This window comes from Grampus griseus (assembly GCF_964374135.1).
Source record: "Grampus griseus genome assembly, chromosome: 10".
NCBI classification, from domain to species: domain Eukaryota; kingdom Metazoa; phylum Chordata; class Mammalia; order Artiodactyla; family Delphinidae; genus Grampus; species Grampus griseus.
Genome location: NC_139004.1, coordinates 36,595,121 through 36,610,096, shown reverse-complemented (window position 1 = coordinate 36,610,096; position 14,976 = coordinate 36,595,121). Strand labels below are relative to the sequence as shown.

Here is a 14,976-nt window from a genome sequence, read left to right as displayed (position 1 = left end):
TCTCTCACTTGGCTCTGTCTAGTGGTTGTTTAGGTACCGCAAAAGCTCTCTTGCTTTTAGATCCCAGCTTGACCTCACCGTCCCTTTGGTGGTCCAACATTCTGCAGTGCATTGTGAGGGCTGCTGCTTGCTCTCATTTCTTAACCCTTCCTCTTAGCACAGGGTCCACTCCACTCCTACACTGAGGTTAAAGTCAGCCAGTGATCTCTTTGTAACTTAGTCCAAAGGCTTTTTTCTTGATTTTTATCTCCCCCTGGAGCTGCTACTCTGAAAGGTCCTTCAGGTCTTTCTCTTTCTTTGCCTGCATGTGTCTCTATGCACAGTTTATCTCTTCCATAGAACTTTCTCTAAGGATTGGGATAGCCCACTCTTTTGAGTGCGCATTCAACCCAGACATAGCTCATTCCCTTTGCTCCAAAGAGCTTGCAGGCAGACAATATTGAGAGGCTTCTACTTAGAGTTTCAAAATAATCAAACCTTTGTGATAAATTTAAGGATCATAGGCCATATTGTGCCAAGTAACAGAAGATCTACAAAGTGAGGCCCGCAAATCGGCAGCATCAGTGTCACCTGGGAGCTTGTTAGAAATGCATAACTGTAAGCTCCATCCAGGCCTACTAAATCAGAATCTAGACATTTAACATGATCCCCAGGTGATTCACATGTACATTAACGTATAAGAAGCACCAGTATAGTGGACCAGTGAGTGCCTATCACTAAGAGTCTCCATCAAAAGTACTCCAAGGACCCCTTGGGAACCTCAAACCAATGATTTTCACCTTTAGTTGGGCAAAGTTTGGTGTGACGGTGATCTTGCTGTCACAGCTATCACCCTTTGATGGACAGGTGGCTAGGTGTGTGGCCTCCCTCCTTCATCATTTTAGGTACAGGTTTATCCCTCTGAAGATGCAAAACGGTTTGAAGAGGACAATCTTTCCCAAGCAAGGAAGACTGTTCTTCAACCAAGAGCATAGGTAAGCTTATAGACTCTTTGGTAAAGTGGACACATCTGCTAGGGGTGAGAAAAATGGTTCCTATCATCTTTTCCAACAAAAAATGTGTGTGAACAACATAGAACCAAAAGACAAGAATAGTTTATACTCTTCATTCTCTCATTCAGTAAATATTAAGCACCTACTGTGTGCCAAGCACTATTCTAGGTGAGAATAGCAGAGAAGAGCAGAGAGCAAAGCAGACAAAATCCTTGCCTTAGTGGAATTTACATTCTAGGGGGTGGAGATGGACAAGAAACAGGTATATAGTACAGAAGGTAGGGAGAGTGCTTTAAAGAAAAATAGAGTGGTGGAGCCCGCTATTTAAGGTGGGTGGTAGGGGCGGGTATCCCCAAGGTGAAGACACTTGGGAATATGGAATGTGGAGCAAGCCATCCAGATATTTGGGGGAAGAGAATTCCAAGCAGAGGAAATGGCTAATACAAAGACCTTGAGGTAGGAACATGCTTGGAGTGTTCAAGGAATAGCAAAAAGGCAGTAAGTGTGGTTGGAGCAGATTAAGCAAGGAAGAGAGTGGAACCAAATCATATAGGGTCTTTAAGGAGCTTGAATTTTATGCCAAGTGTGATGGAGCCATTGCAAGATATTGATCAGAGTAGTGACATAATCTGACATTCTAAAAGGCTCTCTCTCTGCTGTGTGGGGAACAGACTCTAAGGGGGCAAGAGTGGAAGCAAGAGGCCTAATAGCAGGCTGCTGTAAAGCTGTGGGTGGTTTCGATTTGGGTGGTCATGGTGAAAAAAGGCCCAACAATCTCAACTTCCCTAACAAAGAGTATTTTTAAAGTTATCGCTAGACAAGTAAACTTTTTTTTTATCTTGGATGGGAAAATGGCTTAGATGTAAAAAATAAAGAGTAAGAATATTAAGGGCTTCTCTGGGCTGAACAATGTTAAGGCATCCCCTGGGAATCAGTGTTATTTAACATTTCATAAATGATCAAGAAAAAGGAATACTTTGAGACATTTCTAGGTACACAAATTATACTCTGCTTTCCACATAGGAAAATATCAAGTCAACAGGGGGCATCTCCTGGAACATTTCTAAAGCTATGTGAATTGGCTGGAAAGTGGCAGGTCACTTGCCAGGTGGACAAGTGTAAGGCAGCTCACATAGGGGGAGACAATTCAGGTGACATCTTTAAGATAATGAACTCTGAACTGCCAGCTGCCACTGAGGAAAGGGATCAGAAGTTGCTGTAGATTAGCCCTTCAAGACATCAGCTCTTGTAAAATCCAAAATGCCAGTAAAAGTTCTGGTGGTCCAGAGTAAAGACAAAGCATCAGTTTCAACAAAAACCTCAGGAAATCCCTTTTGGATCTCAGTATGCAGTGCTAGCCACCGCATCCTAAGAAAAAGAGCCAAAGAAAGGCAGCTTAAAGGATTAAAAGGATAGAGCAGTTTTTGTTTGATGGAGCAAATGCCCATAAAGGTGACCATCTGAGACAAGATAAGATGAAAGTCTATAAAAAGATGAGAAATTCAGAGAAAATTAAAATAGCCCTTTTCATACAATCTCATGATTGTAAAATCAGGGGACAAAAGAAGCTTGAAAATGGAGGTATTTCTGTGTAGAAAGGGGCCATCAGAGGGCATATAAAAGAAGGTCCTTTAGACCTTCCAGTATGTGGAAGGACTGTGCTAGCAGTAACCAGGAGTGGGGTTGGAGAACGATCAGCCTATCTCATCAGTCCTTCGTTGGGACAAAAACTACTCTGGACTAGGGTGTGCTCCCTGCACCACCCCCACCCCCCGCCCGGCCCCACCTCAGTCACTGTGGTATACAACCACAGAAACTCAAAAAGAGCAAAAAACACCGACAAGACATTAAAAGGATTCAAAATGCTAATATTAAATCTCATTCTGAGTCAAAACTAGGTTGAAAATAAATTCAAGGGCGAAGGATATATAATTGATTAATAAGGGACATTAAGGGTGTTTGAGGGTACATCCTTAATCTTTGTGATTCATGCCTTGGAGATGCGCTATGTCCTCTCAAGAAATGTTACTTTGTAGTCTGAACCGGATAGATAAAATAAGAAGTGTGTCAGCATCTGGGTTCTCATAGTCAGAAAGTGACAGTTATTGGTTGAAACGGAGATTTGATCATTTGAATTTCACCTACAGCACAAGTCCTTTAATAGTGATCAATTACCTGAGGAGAGCGAGGCTCTTGTGAACCAACCGTTACTCACGTGTTGAACAGTTAGCAACTCTGGGCCATCAGGTCAGTATCGATCTTCCTCCACAGATTAAAGTATATCAGGGTCCGAACGGAACGGGGGAGGGGAGAAGGTAATAACGAGTGTCGTTGAGTTGGGAGATGTTAAAAATGGGCTGCAACCAACACATGGGCCTTTATTTTTAGGTCAAAGATTTATGTATATAAATATATATGCTCTCTCTTTCCAAAAAGTATTAGACTCAGGAACCTCATTACCCCCCAAAGAAAACAGCACCCTCTCCTCCTTCCCATAGGTCCCTTTCTTTACCTGCTGCTTCTCCTGCCTGGGTTAAGGAACTTTCAGCCCCGCCTCCCGGCTCGTCCAAGCTCCGCCTGACCGGTTCACCTGTGTGCCCAGCCCCTGACGTTACCGTTTGGCTTCAGCGGCCTGCAGGATTCCAGCTCCCGATTGGTCTGTCTGACCACAGCCTGCGCAACCCACCAATGGCAGCGGCGCTGGGTGGGAGGGTGCCCACATCCAAGATGGCGCCCCCGGGAGCTGGGAGAGGGTGACCGGCAGCGGGGAAGCGGCCTGGGCTGGCCCTGCGATTGCGGGGTCCTGGGGGCATCTCGCTGGGTACCCCCCTGGCCAGCCTACAGGGCCTTCCCCGGGCCGGAGCAATGGCCGCCGAGAACAGCAAGCAGTTTTGGAAGAGGAGCGCCAAGCTACCGGGGAGGTGAGCCTAGGACGCTGAGAAGAGGGGATTGGACCAAACCCTTCCAGATCCTAAACCCTAAATCCCGCGGGCCTGGGGCGTCAGCGACTCAAGAAGGCTGGTTTGGGGAACCTGGGCGGGGGGAGCTGGGGCTGCCTGGTGGCGGGAGGACAGCTGTCAGGCAAAGGAGCGGGCACCGAGCTTTGGAGGTGGCTGGGTGTGGGAGCAGAACCGGGACTGGGGGCGTAGGGCTCTGGAGGGGCTGCCCTCGGCCGGGAGGTGGCCGGAGTTCGGGCATAGGGGACAGTGGAATTGGGTGAATAATCAGTGTCGGTCCTGGGTTTGAAAGGCCATCCCCAGAGCTGCTTTTCACTTTAAACAGAACTCCTTCGTGGGGGGAGGGGGGTCTCCACCGCGCACAGGTAGTTGTTTGCACGAGGATGGCCCCTTCCGTCGCTCCCCCAGCTCTGCACGTACGAATTTTTCTCCTGGACTCCCAAAAAAGTTCTGGTGGGAGCGTCTGCGGGGGGACAAGAAAAGTGAGGAAAATTCTTAAGCTCGACCTTACTTTATCTTGAGTTGGCCCTTTCCCGTTAGGAATTATTAGAGGGTGACCTAGAATTGAGAATATTTCTTTAGCGTTTTCTAAGGATTTGTTCAACCCCAAGTGACCTCTTCCCCTCTGCCTGGTAATGTACTTCTTGCATTAAATTGTTTAGTAGGAGAACGGACTTTCTAAGTTACTCTCCACTCCCACCATCACCCCCTTTTTGGTATATGTTGAGTCTCTTAGCAATTGTACATTCGTCAGTCTACTGTTGGTTTATAGTTTAAATCTGTTTGGGGGTAGTCCTAAGGAGTAAAAGGAGTGTATATTACAGTCTTAAATTTAAGATTTCTGACAGCCACAGTCTACTTGATAATGAAATTCATGTTTGGTTGTGCCCCACGTGCTACCCTTCCTTATTGATTGATTCAGGGATAATCCTTTAAACCTGTGGGTTTTTTTTTTTAAATAGCAAGAGAGAAATGAGGGTCAGTGGTTGTTATGCAGCAGTCTTATTTTATTTAGGATCCTGTTAGACATCTGGGGATCAGCTTTAAGTAATACAAGGTAATGCAGAAATAGCTTCAGGTTAAAGTGCTGTGGAATCCCAGTGTTAATATTAATGCTAAAGACTTCTATGTTTTTAGATAGGCACCACTTCCTGCCAACTGATTCTTTTTCCTTCCTGGTCTAGGGAGCTCTCCAGTCTCGCTAACTGCTGTTCTCTGGGGATTTCCATGGTGAGATCATTAAATTTTGACATCTGAAGGTTATAATCAGAACCTATGGGAAAACTGTTAAATCAGGAAGCAGTGTTTGAGATGTGGGACATGGCAAAGTATTTTGTGCCTACTGACTGCTGGTCGTTATTAACAATTTTTGTTTTCATATTTCCTCTTTTGGATTGTAGAAACAGTCATCTTTTTTGCAAAGCACTACTTTTGTGAGATAGGAAGAGCAGTCTTTTCAGTTTCTTCAAGTTTCTGGCTTCCTTTTTCATTTTGAAGAGGAATATACAGGAATAGAAGAGAGAACATTTGAGTTCTGAAAGACTTGGATTATTATGGGGCTGTTATCTGTGTGATCAAGGGCAAATGATTTACTTAATCTCTTTAGGCCTCAGTTTCCTTATCTGTGAAATGAGGATAAAAATACTTTCTTAAAGGTTCCTGTGAGGACTGAATTAAACACCGTATTTGTGAAGAACCTAGGACAGTGTTTATTTAGCGCATTATAGTTGCTTGATAAGTAGTAGTTATTAGTATTACTGTTATTATTAGAGAAAGTAAACATTTAAAAGAATGGTTCTCTGATCCTTACTCCAGTGCTAGGTATTTATTTTCATTGTTTATCTTAAGGCATTAAAATGTTGCCAGAATTCATAATAGTACCTTGCTTGTTGAAGAGAAACATTGTTCAGCTGTGTGCTTTTAGCAGGGAAGCTCCAGGAGCCCCTGGTTATGGGAGAAAACTAAAGGTCTTTTAGATAGAACGTGCTTTGATTTAAGGAAAATATTAGGACGTTTTCTCAAGAACAGAACTTTTGCATTTGTGCTCTTTCAGTCATACTGAAGAAAAACTTTCTCTGGTTGGGGAAATGACACAGATAACTGTGTCTAGGTCCATGGCAACCTAGAAGTGAAACTAGTTTACTCTTTGCAAATTGAAAGGTAAAAATTCAAAGAGATGGCAGATTACTTTCAGTTTCTTTGATCATGATCCAGCAACCTTAATTACAACAAATAGGAATTTTATGTAGTAAAATAGCCTCAAGTTCAAAATGATTTAAACATCCTTTTGGGGCTTCCCTGGGGGCGCAGTGGTTGAGAGTCCGCCTGCCGATGCAGGGGACATGGGTTTGTGCCCCGGCCCAGGAAGATCCCACATGCTGCGGAGCGGCTGGGCCCGTGAACCATGGCTGCTGACCCTGCGCGTCCGGAGCCTGTGCTCCTCAACGGGAGAGGCCACAACAGTGAGAGGCCCGCGTACCGCAGAAACAACAACAACAACATCCCTTTGTAAAATAATAGCTTTATTGAGATAATTCACATATCATAAAAATTCACCCTTTTAAAGTGTATAATTCAGTGGTATTCAGTATATTCATCTAGAGTATAAATGGTTTTGTGCAGCCATCACCACTAATTTCAGAACATTTTCATCACCCCGAAAAGAAACCTCATAGCCATTAGTAGTCACTCCCCATCCCTTCCTCCCTCTGGCCCCTGGCAACCACTAATCTTTCTGTTTCTATGGATTTACCTATTCTGAACATTTCCTATAAATGGAATAATGTGATATGAGGCCTTTTGTGCCTGGTTTCTTTTATTAAGTGTAATGTTTTCAAGACTCATTCATGTTGTGGCATGTATCAGTATTTCATTCCTTTAATGGCGAACTAATATTCCTTGTATGGAAGTACCTCATTTTGTTTATCCGTTCATTAGTTGATGGACATTAGGGTTGTTTCTACTTTTTGGCTATTATGAATAATGCTATGAAATTCACGTGCAGGTTTTTGTGTGAAAGTATGTTTTCTATTCTTTTGAGTATATGTAGGAGTGGAATTGCTGGGTCATATGGTAATTTGATGGAATTAAACATCTTTTTTAAGTTCTTTCAGTTATTCATAAGAGCCCCATGTACTTAATACATCAAATGGTCCTTGTGTGGATGCCTAGGAAGACAGGACATAGTATGTACCATGTGGTTAAGAATACAGACTCTGGAAACTTGAAACTAGTAGATAAATAAGTTCTGGAGAGTTAATGGACAGCATAGTGATTATAGTCAACAACACTGTATTATAAACTTCAAAGTAGCTAAGAGACTAGATCTTAATTGTTCTAACCGCAAAGAAGAAATGATAATTATGTGACACGATAGAGGTGTTAGCCAATGCGACAGTGGTAATCATATTGCAGTACAGTCAGCCCTCAGTGTCTGGGGGGGATTGGTTCCAGGACCCCCTCAGATACCAAAATCTGCAGATGCTCAAGTCCTTTATATGAAATGGCAGTATGGTTGGCCCTCAATATCCGTGGGTTCCACATCCATCCGCAGATTCAACCAACCGTGGATCAAACTTCGGAGGGCGACTGTAAGTGTACTGAACCAACAGAATGTACATCTTAAACTTACACAATGTTATATGTCAATTATATCTCCAGAAAAGGAGAAAAAACAAAAAAGAATGCAAGCTCTGGAACCTCACTGCCTGGTTTCAAATCCCAGCTCTGCCACTTTCTAACTGTGTGACCTTGGGCAGTTACTTAACCTCTTGTGCCTTAGTTTTCTCGTCTGTAAAATGGGGACAGACTACCTTATAAGGCTGTTATGAGGATTAAATGAGATAATGCATAGAAAGTACATAGAAGGTACTCACTAATATTAGCCATTATGAAAATGATAGTTGTGATTACAGTAGCTCCTATTTTTATTTGTTTCTCCTAGTTGCTCTAGTTTCTGAAACTGGAATTGAAAAACTTTGATCAGTGGTGTGTCTGGAGCCCCCAGTGAGTCCTGGGTGGAAAAAAATACCACCTGTTGTTAAATAGACAGAGGGTTTACGGAGGCACAAAGAAGCCTAATGCAGGGTCTCTGTGGCTGTCAGGTGTTTGTTAGCGATGAAGAGTATGATTTTGAGCAGTGGTTCTCAAACTGTAATGAGTCACCTGGAAGGCTCGTTAAAACACAGATTGCCAGGCCCCACTTCTAGAGTTTCTTTTTTTTAAAATTAATTAATTAATTAATTTTTGGCTGCATTGCGTGTTTGTTCATTGTGGTGCGCGGGCTTCTCATTGCAGTGGCTTCTCTTGTTGCAGAGCACAGGCTCTAGGGATGCGGGCTTCAGTAGCCATGGCTCAAAGGCTCTAGAGCACAGGCTCAGTAGCTGTGGCTCACGGGCTTAGTTGCTCTGCAGCATGTGGGATCTTCCCAGACCAGTCCTCGAACCCATGTCTCCTGCATTGGCAGACAGATTCTTAACCACTGCGCCACCAGGGAAGCCCACTTCCAGAGTTTCTAATTCAGTAGGTCTGAGGTGGAATCTGAGAAGTTGAGCTTCTAAGAAGTTCCCAAAGGATACCGCTACTGCTAATCTGGGAGCTGCACTTTGAGAACCACTGAGAAAAATAGCCGTGAATTAGACTTAAAGAAACCTGATTTCTAGTGCTGGATGCTTTTGCTGTATGGATACTGAACAATTTTTTTTTTTTTTTTTTTTTTAGCCACACCACGAGGCATGTGGGATCTTAGTTCCCTGACTAGGGTTTGAACCTGTACCCCCTGCAGTAGAAGTGCAGAGTCTTAACCACTGGACTGCCAGGGAAGTCCCTGGATACTGTACAGTTAATGCATCTCTGTTTTGCTGTCTAATAGCATCTCTCACGTAACACATCCAAGCAGAACTCTTGATTTCCACATCTGCCCACTCCTGCAAAGGTTTTCTGTCCATCTCACTTAATGGCCCATTGACCAAGTTCCTCAGACCAAAAATCCTAATGTCTTTCATCCTTCTCTTTATCTTCCTGCCGCATCCAATTCATTAGCAGGTCCTGTGTTGGCTTGTCACAATATATCCTGAATATGAGCTGTTCTCACCACTTCTCCCCCTACTACCAGGATCAGACTGAGTCCTCTCTTGCCTGGACCACTGCTATACCTTCCTAACTGGTCTCCCTGCTGTGAGTGGAGTCGGTGCCCCTAATCCCCGTTGTTCAAGTCAGCTATAGTTAGGAGGCTACTGCAGTTAGTAGAGGGAGAGGTTAAGAGGGCTTGGACTAGGGCCATGGCAATAAAGGACAAGTTTGGGAATATCTATAGGACTTGGTAAATCATTGGATTTGGGGAGTAAGGGAGAAGGAGGTGCCAAAGAGATGTCACCTTCAGGTTTCTGGCTTGGGTGGTCAGGTAAGATTGTGGTGTCCTATCCTCAGAAAAAGCCACATTTTTGGACAACGTACTAACTACTCCATGCTCAGTTTTCTTATCTATGAAATGAGAAGTCTGGATCAAGTGAGCTCTGAGGCTCTTACCAGTTCTGACATTGAATGTTAAACTTGCCAACTCCAACTCGTGTCACTGGATATTTCTCTTTTGCTCTGTCACTCACAAAAGCATGATCTACAGGTAAGAGTAGGTTTGTGGGGGGGGGGCACGCCAGAAGTGGGTTTTTCCGTCTTGTGCTTTTGAAATCAGTGAATCACTGGCCCCACTGAACATCTGAGTGTCACGAAATTGTAGAATGTTAGAATTCCACCCTAAGAGCACTGCCAGTGAGGAAACTGAGGCCAGAGGGGGAAAGTGGCTTTGCCCCAAAGGACACTGTAAATTTCTTGACTTCTGATCCACACTCTGCTACTGCTTCCCCCTTCCCTCAATCTCTGCGAAGGTTTAGACACCGTCTGTCCAAGCACCTCATCCAGTCCAAGGGTGTGGACGCTGCCATTGAAAAGTTGCGGATGAGACTTGGAGTAGGAGAGACAAATGTGAGCCAAAGCCTGGCTCATTTCCCACGTTCTTATTTCCAACCCTTCTGGGGAGGGCTTCTCCCTCTTTTTAAGCAAAAGTGTTTATTGTGAAAGTCAAGGAGCTCTTTGAACATTCAGTGAAGTTGAGAAAAGTGTCTAATCACTCGAATTACTTAGGAGCCCATGGATTTTTAACTGAAACCGTCTCTGTCATTTGGTCATTTTTCAGAACACTAATGAATCTGATAGTAGACTCGGCGTAATGGTCCCAGCCTATCTGGGCAGGTACATTACCACCTATTCTTAACTTGAAAATGCTTTATTGATAAAGTCAGTGACTAGGAGATACTGAATTATCCCTGAAACAGCCAGTTCTGGAAGACTTCCATCAAGTGAGTGTGTGACCCTGCATTGATTGCCAGCATGTTTGGCTTTAAATTGGATAGCTCTGTTCCCATGTTTGCTTTAGCTCCTCTGTCAGTGCTGAACAAACACCTGTTGATTTTTTCCTGCCAAGCTTTACGCACCGTTCTGACTACGTGAACCAGCTATGCCAATACATCCTTTGGCGTTGGTTTATTGAAGAGAACAACGGAGATTGACCGAGATTTTTGCTTCATTTTGTCTTTGTTGTAGCACAGCCCGTGGCATTCTTTTCTCTGTGTGTGCAGTGTGATTGCCTCTTGTTTTTAGGTCTAGCTAGACAGGAGTCAGCTTAAACAGAGGCCTGGGTTTTGTATAGTTCCAGCCTTGACTCACTAAGGATTGTTAAGTGCCTGCTGGTGTGTGTCATGCTCTGCCAGGTGGTGAGGGGACTCCAGAAAAAGACATGGTGCCACCACTGCTCAGTAGAAGCTGAAAAACTCCTTGGCAGCACAGCTTCCCCTGGTGAGGATGCTGCATATTACTGCCTTTCCAGTTTTTCCACTTAACATATGTTACTTCTGTAATCAGAAAAACTTAAAAGCAGAGCTGGGTAAAAACACATTGTTGAGTGAGAAAAGCAAGATGTAGACCGATATGTACATGCAGTCTTTTATGTAAAGTTTTAAAACATAAAAAAGATATTATATGTTGTTTATGGATACATGAATATATGTAAAAGTATAAAAGCAGACGGGAAGGATTTTGTACCCACTTCAGGATAGTGGTTATCTCTTGGGGAGGCAGGGGAATGGGACTGGGGACTGCAACTGGGACTTCAGAAGTCTCTCTAACGCTTTATTTTCTTAAAAACAGAAATGTGACAAGTGCTAATATTTGTTAAGTCAGAGTGATGGGTACATGGATGTTATATCTTTCTCTGTACTTTTCTTTGTTTTTGAAAATGTGAATTAAATGCCTTTTACATTTGTGGTAGAGCAAATGTTTCTTAAATTTGTGTTGGAGAAATCAGCCAGCCAGCCATGAAATTAAGTAGTATTTAAAGTAGCATTTATGATTTAGCGTCAAAGTAAGTCATAAATACAGTATGATGTCATTTATATAAAGTCTTTAAAACATGCAAAGCAACACTATATATTGTTTAGGGATACATACATAGAAAATGTAAAAACAAAAATGAGGGTGAAAAATGCCAGATTCAATAAAATGGTTTCCTAGGAAGGGAGGAAGGGTTGTGCTGGGGTTTCAACTCCATAGTGTCTTATTTCTTTTCTTTTTTTTGGCTGTGCCACGCAGCATGTGGGACCTTAGTTCCCTGACCAGGGATCAAACCCACGTCCCCTGCATTGGAAGCGCAGAGTCTTAACCACTGAACCGCCAGAGAAGTCCAATAATGTCTTATTTCTTATGTAGGTGTTAAGCACCTACCTGGGTGTACCCTGTATTATGGTCTAAATCTAGTTTATTTTAAAAAATAGCTTATTTTTTTTTAAAGCAATATAAGCCCTGATGTCTGCATTTTAGGGAATCAGAGAAGGAATGGGTTAGTGGATGCTCAGAGAAGGTCTTATGGGGCAGTGGGTGTAGAATTTGAAGGAATTTTTTAGGACAGATAAGATTTTGAAAATGGAGTAGGCAGAAGAGCCCAGTTTAGTATTTAAGGTGTTTTTGGAAGGTGGAGTAGAGACCAGCCTGCTCTAGAGTTGAGTTTGGGTTTGGGAGGAGTGGATGGTACAGGTTGATAGGTGAATTATACATGCCAGGAAATTGAGCACCTTAATCACCAGGATCTTTCTGTCTGTCTTCATTTAGTCTTTGGATGGTAATTGATGCCTTTGGCCTTTAAACCTGCACAATTAGGATTGTTTTTTTTCTGCATGGATTACTGGCAGGTGGTAATACTCATTTATGGAGAGAACCTAAGGATTCTCTCATATTTTTCTACTCAGTCACCCAACCCAACTTACCCATTGAAATCTTCCTGCAAATTTTATTCTCTGATCTTTATATTTTACTAACATAGAAGCTTATGGACTTGGAGAGTTCAGGTGTACTCAGAGTATTTGCAAACATTAAAGTAGAAATCAATGTCCCTTTGGGTTTTCTAGTTTGTTTGTGCTTTTTGTTTTGTCTAAGCTTTCTCTCTCTAAGCCAAACTTTCCTGTATTCTTTAATCCCTCTCTCTTCTTTTCCTCTGCCTAGGATACTCTATAAATACAGTCAAGTAGTACTGTTTGTATTTCTGTGGTCCTACATGTGATGGTTAATTTACAAATTACTTAACCTTCCAGAGAAGTTCAGGGAGTAGGGATTCTTACAACTAAAAAAGTCAGGGACATAGTCATAACTAAAGATGGTACACAAGAATATTCCCTTTGGGGAACCTCTTGCACTGTTGGTGGGAATGTAAGTTGATACAGCCACTGTGGAGAACAGTATGGAGGTTCCTTAAAAAACTAAAAATAGGGCTTCCCTGGTGGCGCAGTGGTTGAGAGTCCGCCTGCCAATGCGGGGGACGCGGGTTCGTGCCCCGGTCCGGGAAGGTTCCACATGCCGTGGAGCGGCTGCGCCTGTGAGCCATGGCCGCTGAGCCTGCGCGTCCGGAGCCTGTGCTCCGCGACGGGAGAGGCCACAGCGGTGAGAGGCCCGCGTACCGCAAAAAAAAAAAAAAAAAAAAAAACTAAAAATAGAACTACCATACAACCCAGCAATCCCACTACTGGGCATATACCCTGAGAAAACCATAATTCAAAAAGAGTCGTGTACCACAATGTTCATTGCAGCTCTATTTACAATAGTCAGGACATGGAAGCAACGTAAGTGTCCATCGACAGATGAATGGATAAAAAAGATGTTGCACATATATACAATGGAATATTACTAAGCCATAAAAGGGAACGAAATTGAGTTATTTGTACTGAGGTGGATGGACCTAGAGTCTGTCATACAGAGTGAAGTTAGTCAGAAAGAGAAAAACAAATACCGCGTGCTAACACAATAAAGACGAAGACATAGGGTATGGACTTGAGGACAAGGGGAGGGGGAAGGGTAAGCTGGGAGGAAGTGAAAGAGTGGCATGGATTTATATATACTACCAAATGTAAAATAGATAGCTAGTGGGAAGCAGCCGCATAGCACAGGGAGATCAGCTCCATGCTGTGTGACCACCTAGAGGGGTGGGACAGGGAGGGTGGGAGGAAGACGCAAGAGGGAGGAGATATGGGGTTATATGTATATGTATAGCTGATTCACTTTGTTATACAGCAGAAACTAACACACCATTGTAAAGCAATTATACTCCAATGAAGATGTTTTAAAAAAAAAGAATATCCCCTTTGGAATCTTAGTAGAAATCAACGTGAATTGGCTACATTTTTATTTAAAAGCAACTTTAGGATCACATCTGTTATGTCAAAGTAGGTACTTGGTAAACTTGTTCTATTTTCTAAATGTTAGGTAAGGAATAAATTACAAAAATTGGAAGGAGGAAGAAAACCAACATTTCTTAAGCACTGAGTGTGTGCCAGGCAGCGTTCACCTCACTACTTGCTAGTGTTACTACCTGCAGAAATTGTGCTGAAGGGCTTTTTACACATTATCCCATTTAAACCTCCCAACCCTCTTAAGATTGCTTAATTTAGTTCTTAAAAAGGTGATAATGTACACAATACTAATTCAGAAAGGTACAAAAAGGTTTGCACTGAAAACTAAGTCTCTGTCACAGGGCCCTCCAGTCATCAGTTCCACTTCCATACCACTGCTACTGGTGTCTTATGTGTTCTTTCAGAGATACACTATAAATACATAGACATGATCATATATAATTATGTGGATATATTTTATTTTAAAGATTTTTACAAAAATGGAGGTATTATTGTGCATATAATGCTGCATCTTTTTTCGTTAAAATAAATTTATTTATTTATTTTTGGCTGTATTGAGTCTTCGTTGCTGCATGCGGGCTTTCTCTAGCTGCGGAGAGCGAGGGCTACTCTTCATTGTGGTGCGCAGGCTTCTCCTTGTAGTGTCTTCTCTTGTTGTGGAGCACAGGCTCTAGGGTGCGTGGGCTTCAGTAGTTGTGGCACATGGGCTCAGTAGTTGTGGCTCACAGGCTCTAGAGCACAGGCTCAGTAGTTGTGGTGCCCGGGCTTAGTTGCTCTGCGGCATGTGGGATCTTCCCGGACCAGGGTTCCGACCCATGTCCCCTGCATAGGCAGGCAGATTCTCAACCACTGCACCACCAGGGAAGAGCCCTCTGCATCTTTTTTCAATGAATGTTTCATGTCAGTGGATGTAGAACTGCCTAATTCTTTTTAACAGATGTACTGTAATTTATTTAACCAGCCCCATTGACAATAATCCTTTTTCTTTTCTTTTCTTTCTTTCTTTCTTTCTTTATTTTTTTTCCTTTTTCTTTTAATAGGAAAGTTCAGCCCATTTATATTTATTGGAAAGACTGATATATTTGGTTTTAGTTCTATTTTTAATATTTTCTTTTAAAAAAATCTTTCACAATCAGGACAGTACTTGCTTTGGGAGGTGGGTGTGCATGTGTATATTCTGATGATTTGAAAGGTTTATCTTTTTATTCTAGTGATTGCGTATAACTTTTTACCATATTTCTTCAGACAGTATCTATTGACTCCCTGCCATGAGTAATGATAAAATTAGTAGTTATATTT

The 14,976-nt window shown here is 42.7% G+C and overlaps 1 protein-coding gene across 1 annotated transcript in view; it reads left to right on the top strand.

Annotated features, from left to right (window-relative positions):
* The first annotated feature begins 3,732 nt into the window (after positions 1-3,732).
* TBC1D22B (TBC1 domain family member 22B) overlaps positions 3,733-14,976 on the top strand; it is a 64,937-nt gene continuing 53,693 nt past the window's right edge. Inside the window, exon 1 of the mRNA XM_082664705.1 lies at positions 3,733-3,913. Coding sequence (XP_082520831.1) covers positions 3,858-3,913 — 56 coding nt within the window. The 5' untranslated portion in view covers positions 3,733-3,857. The remainder of the gene's footprint in view (positions 3,914-14,976) is intronic.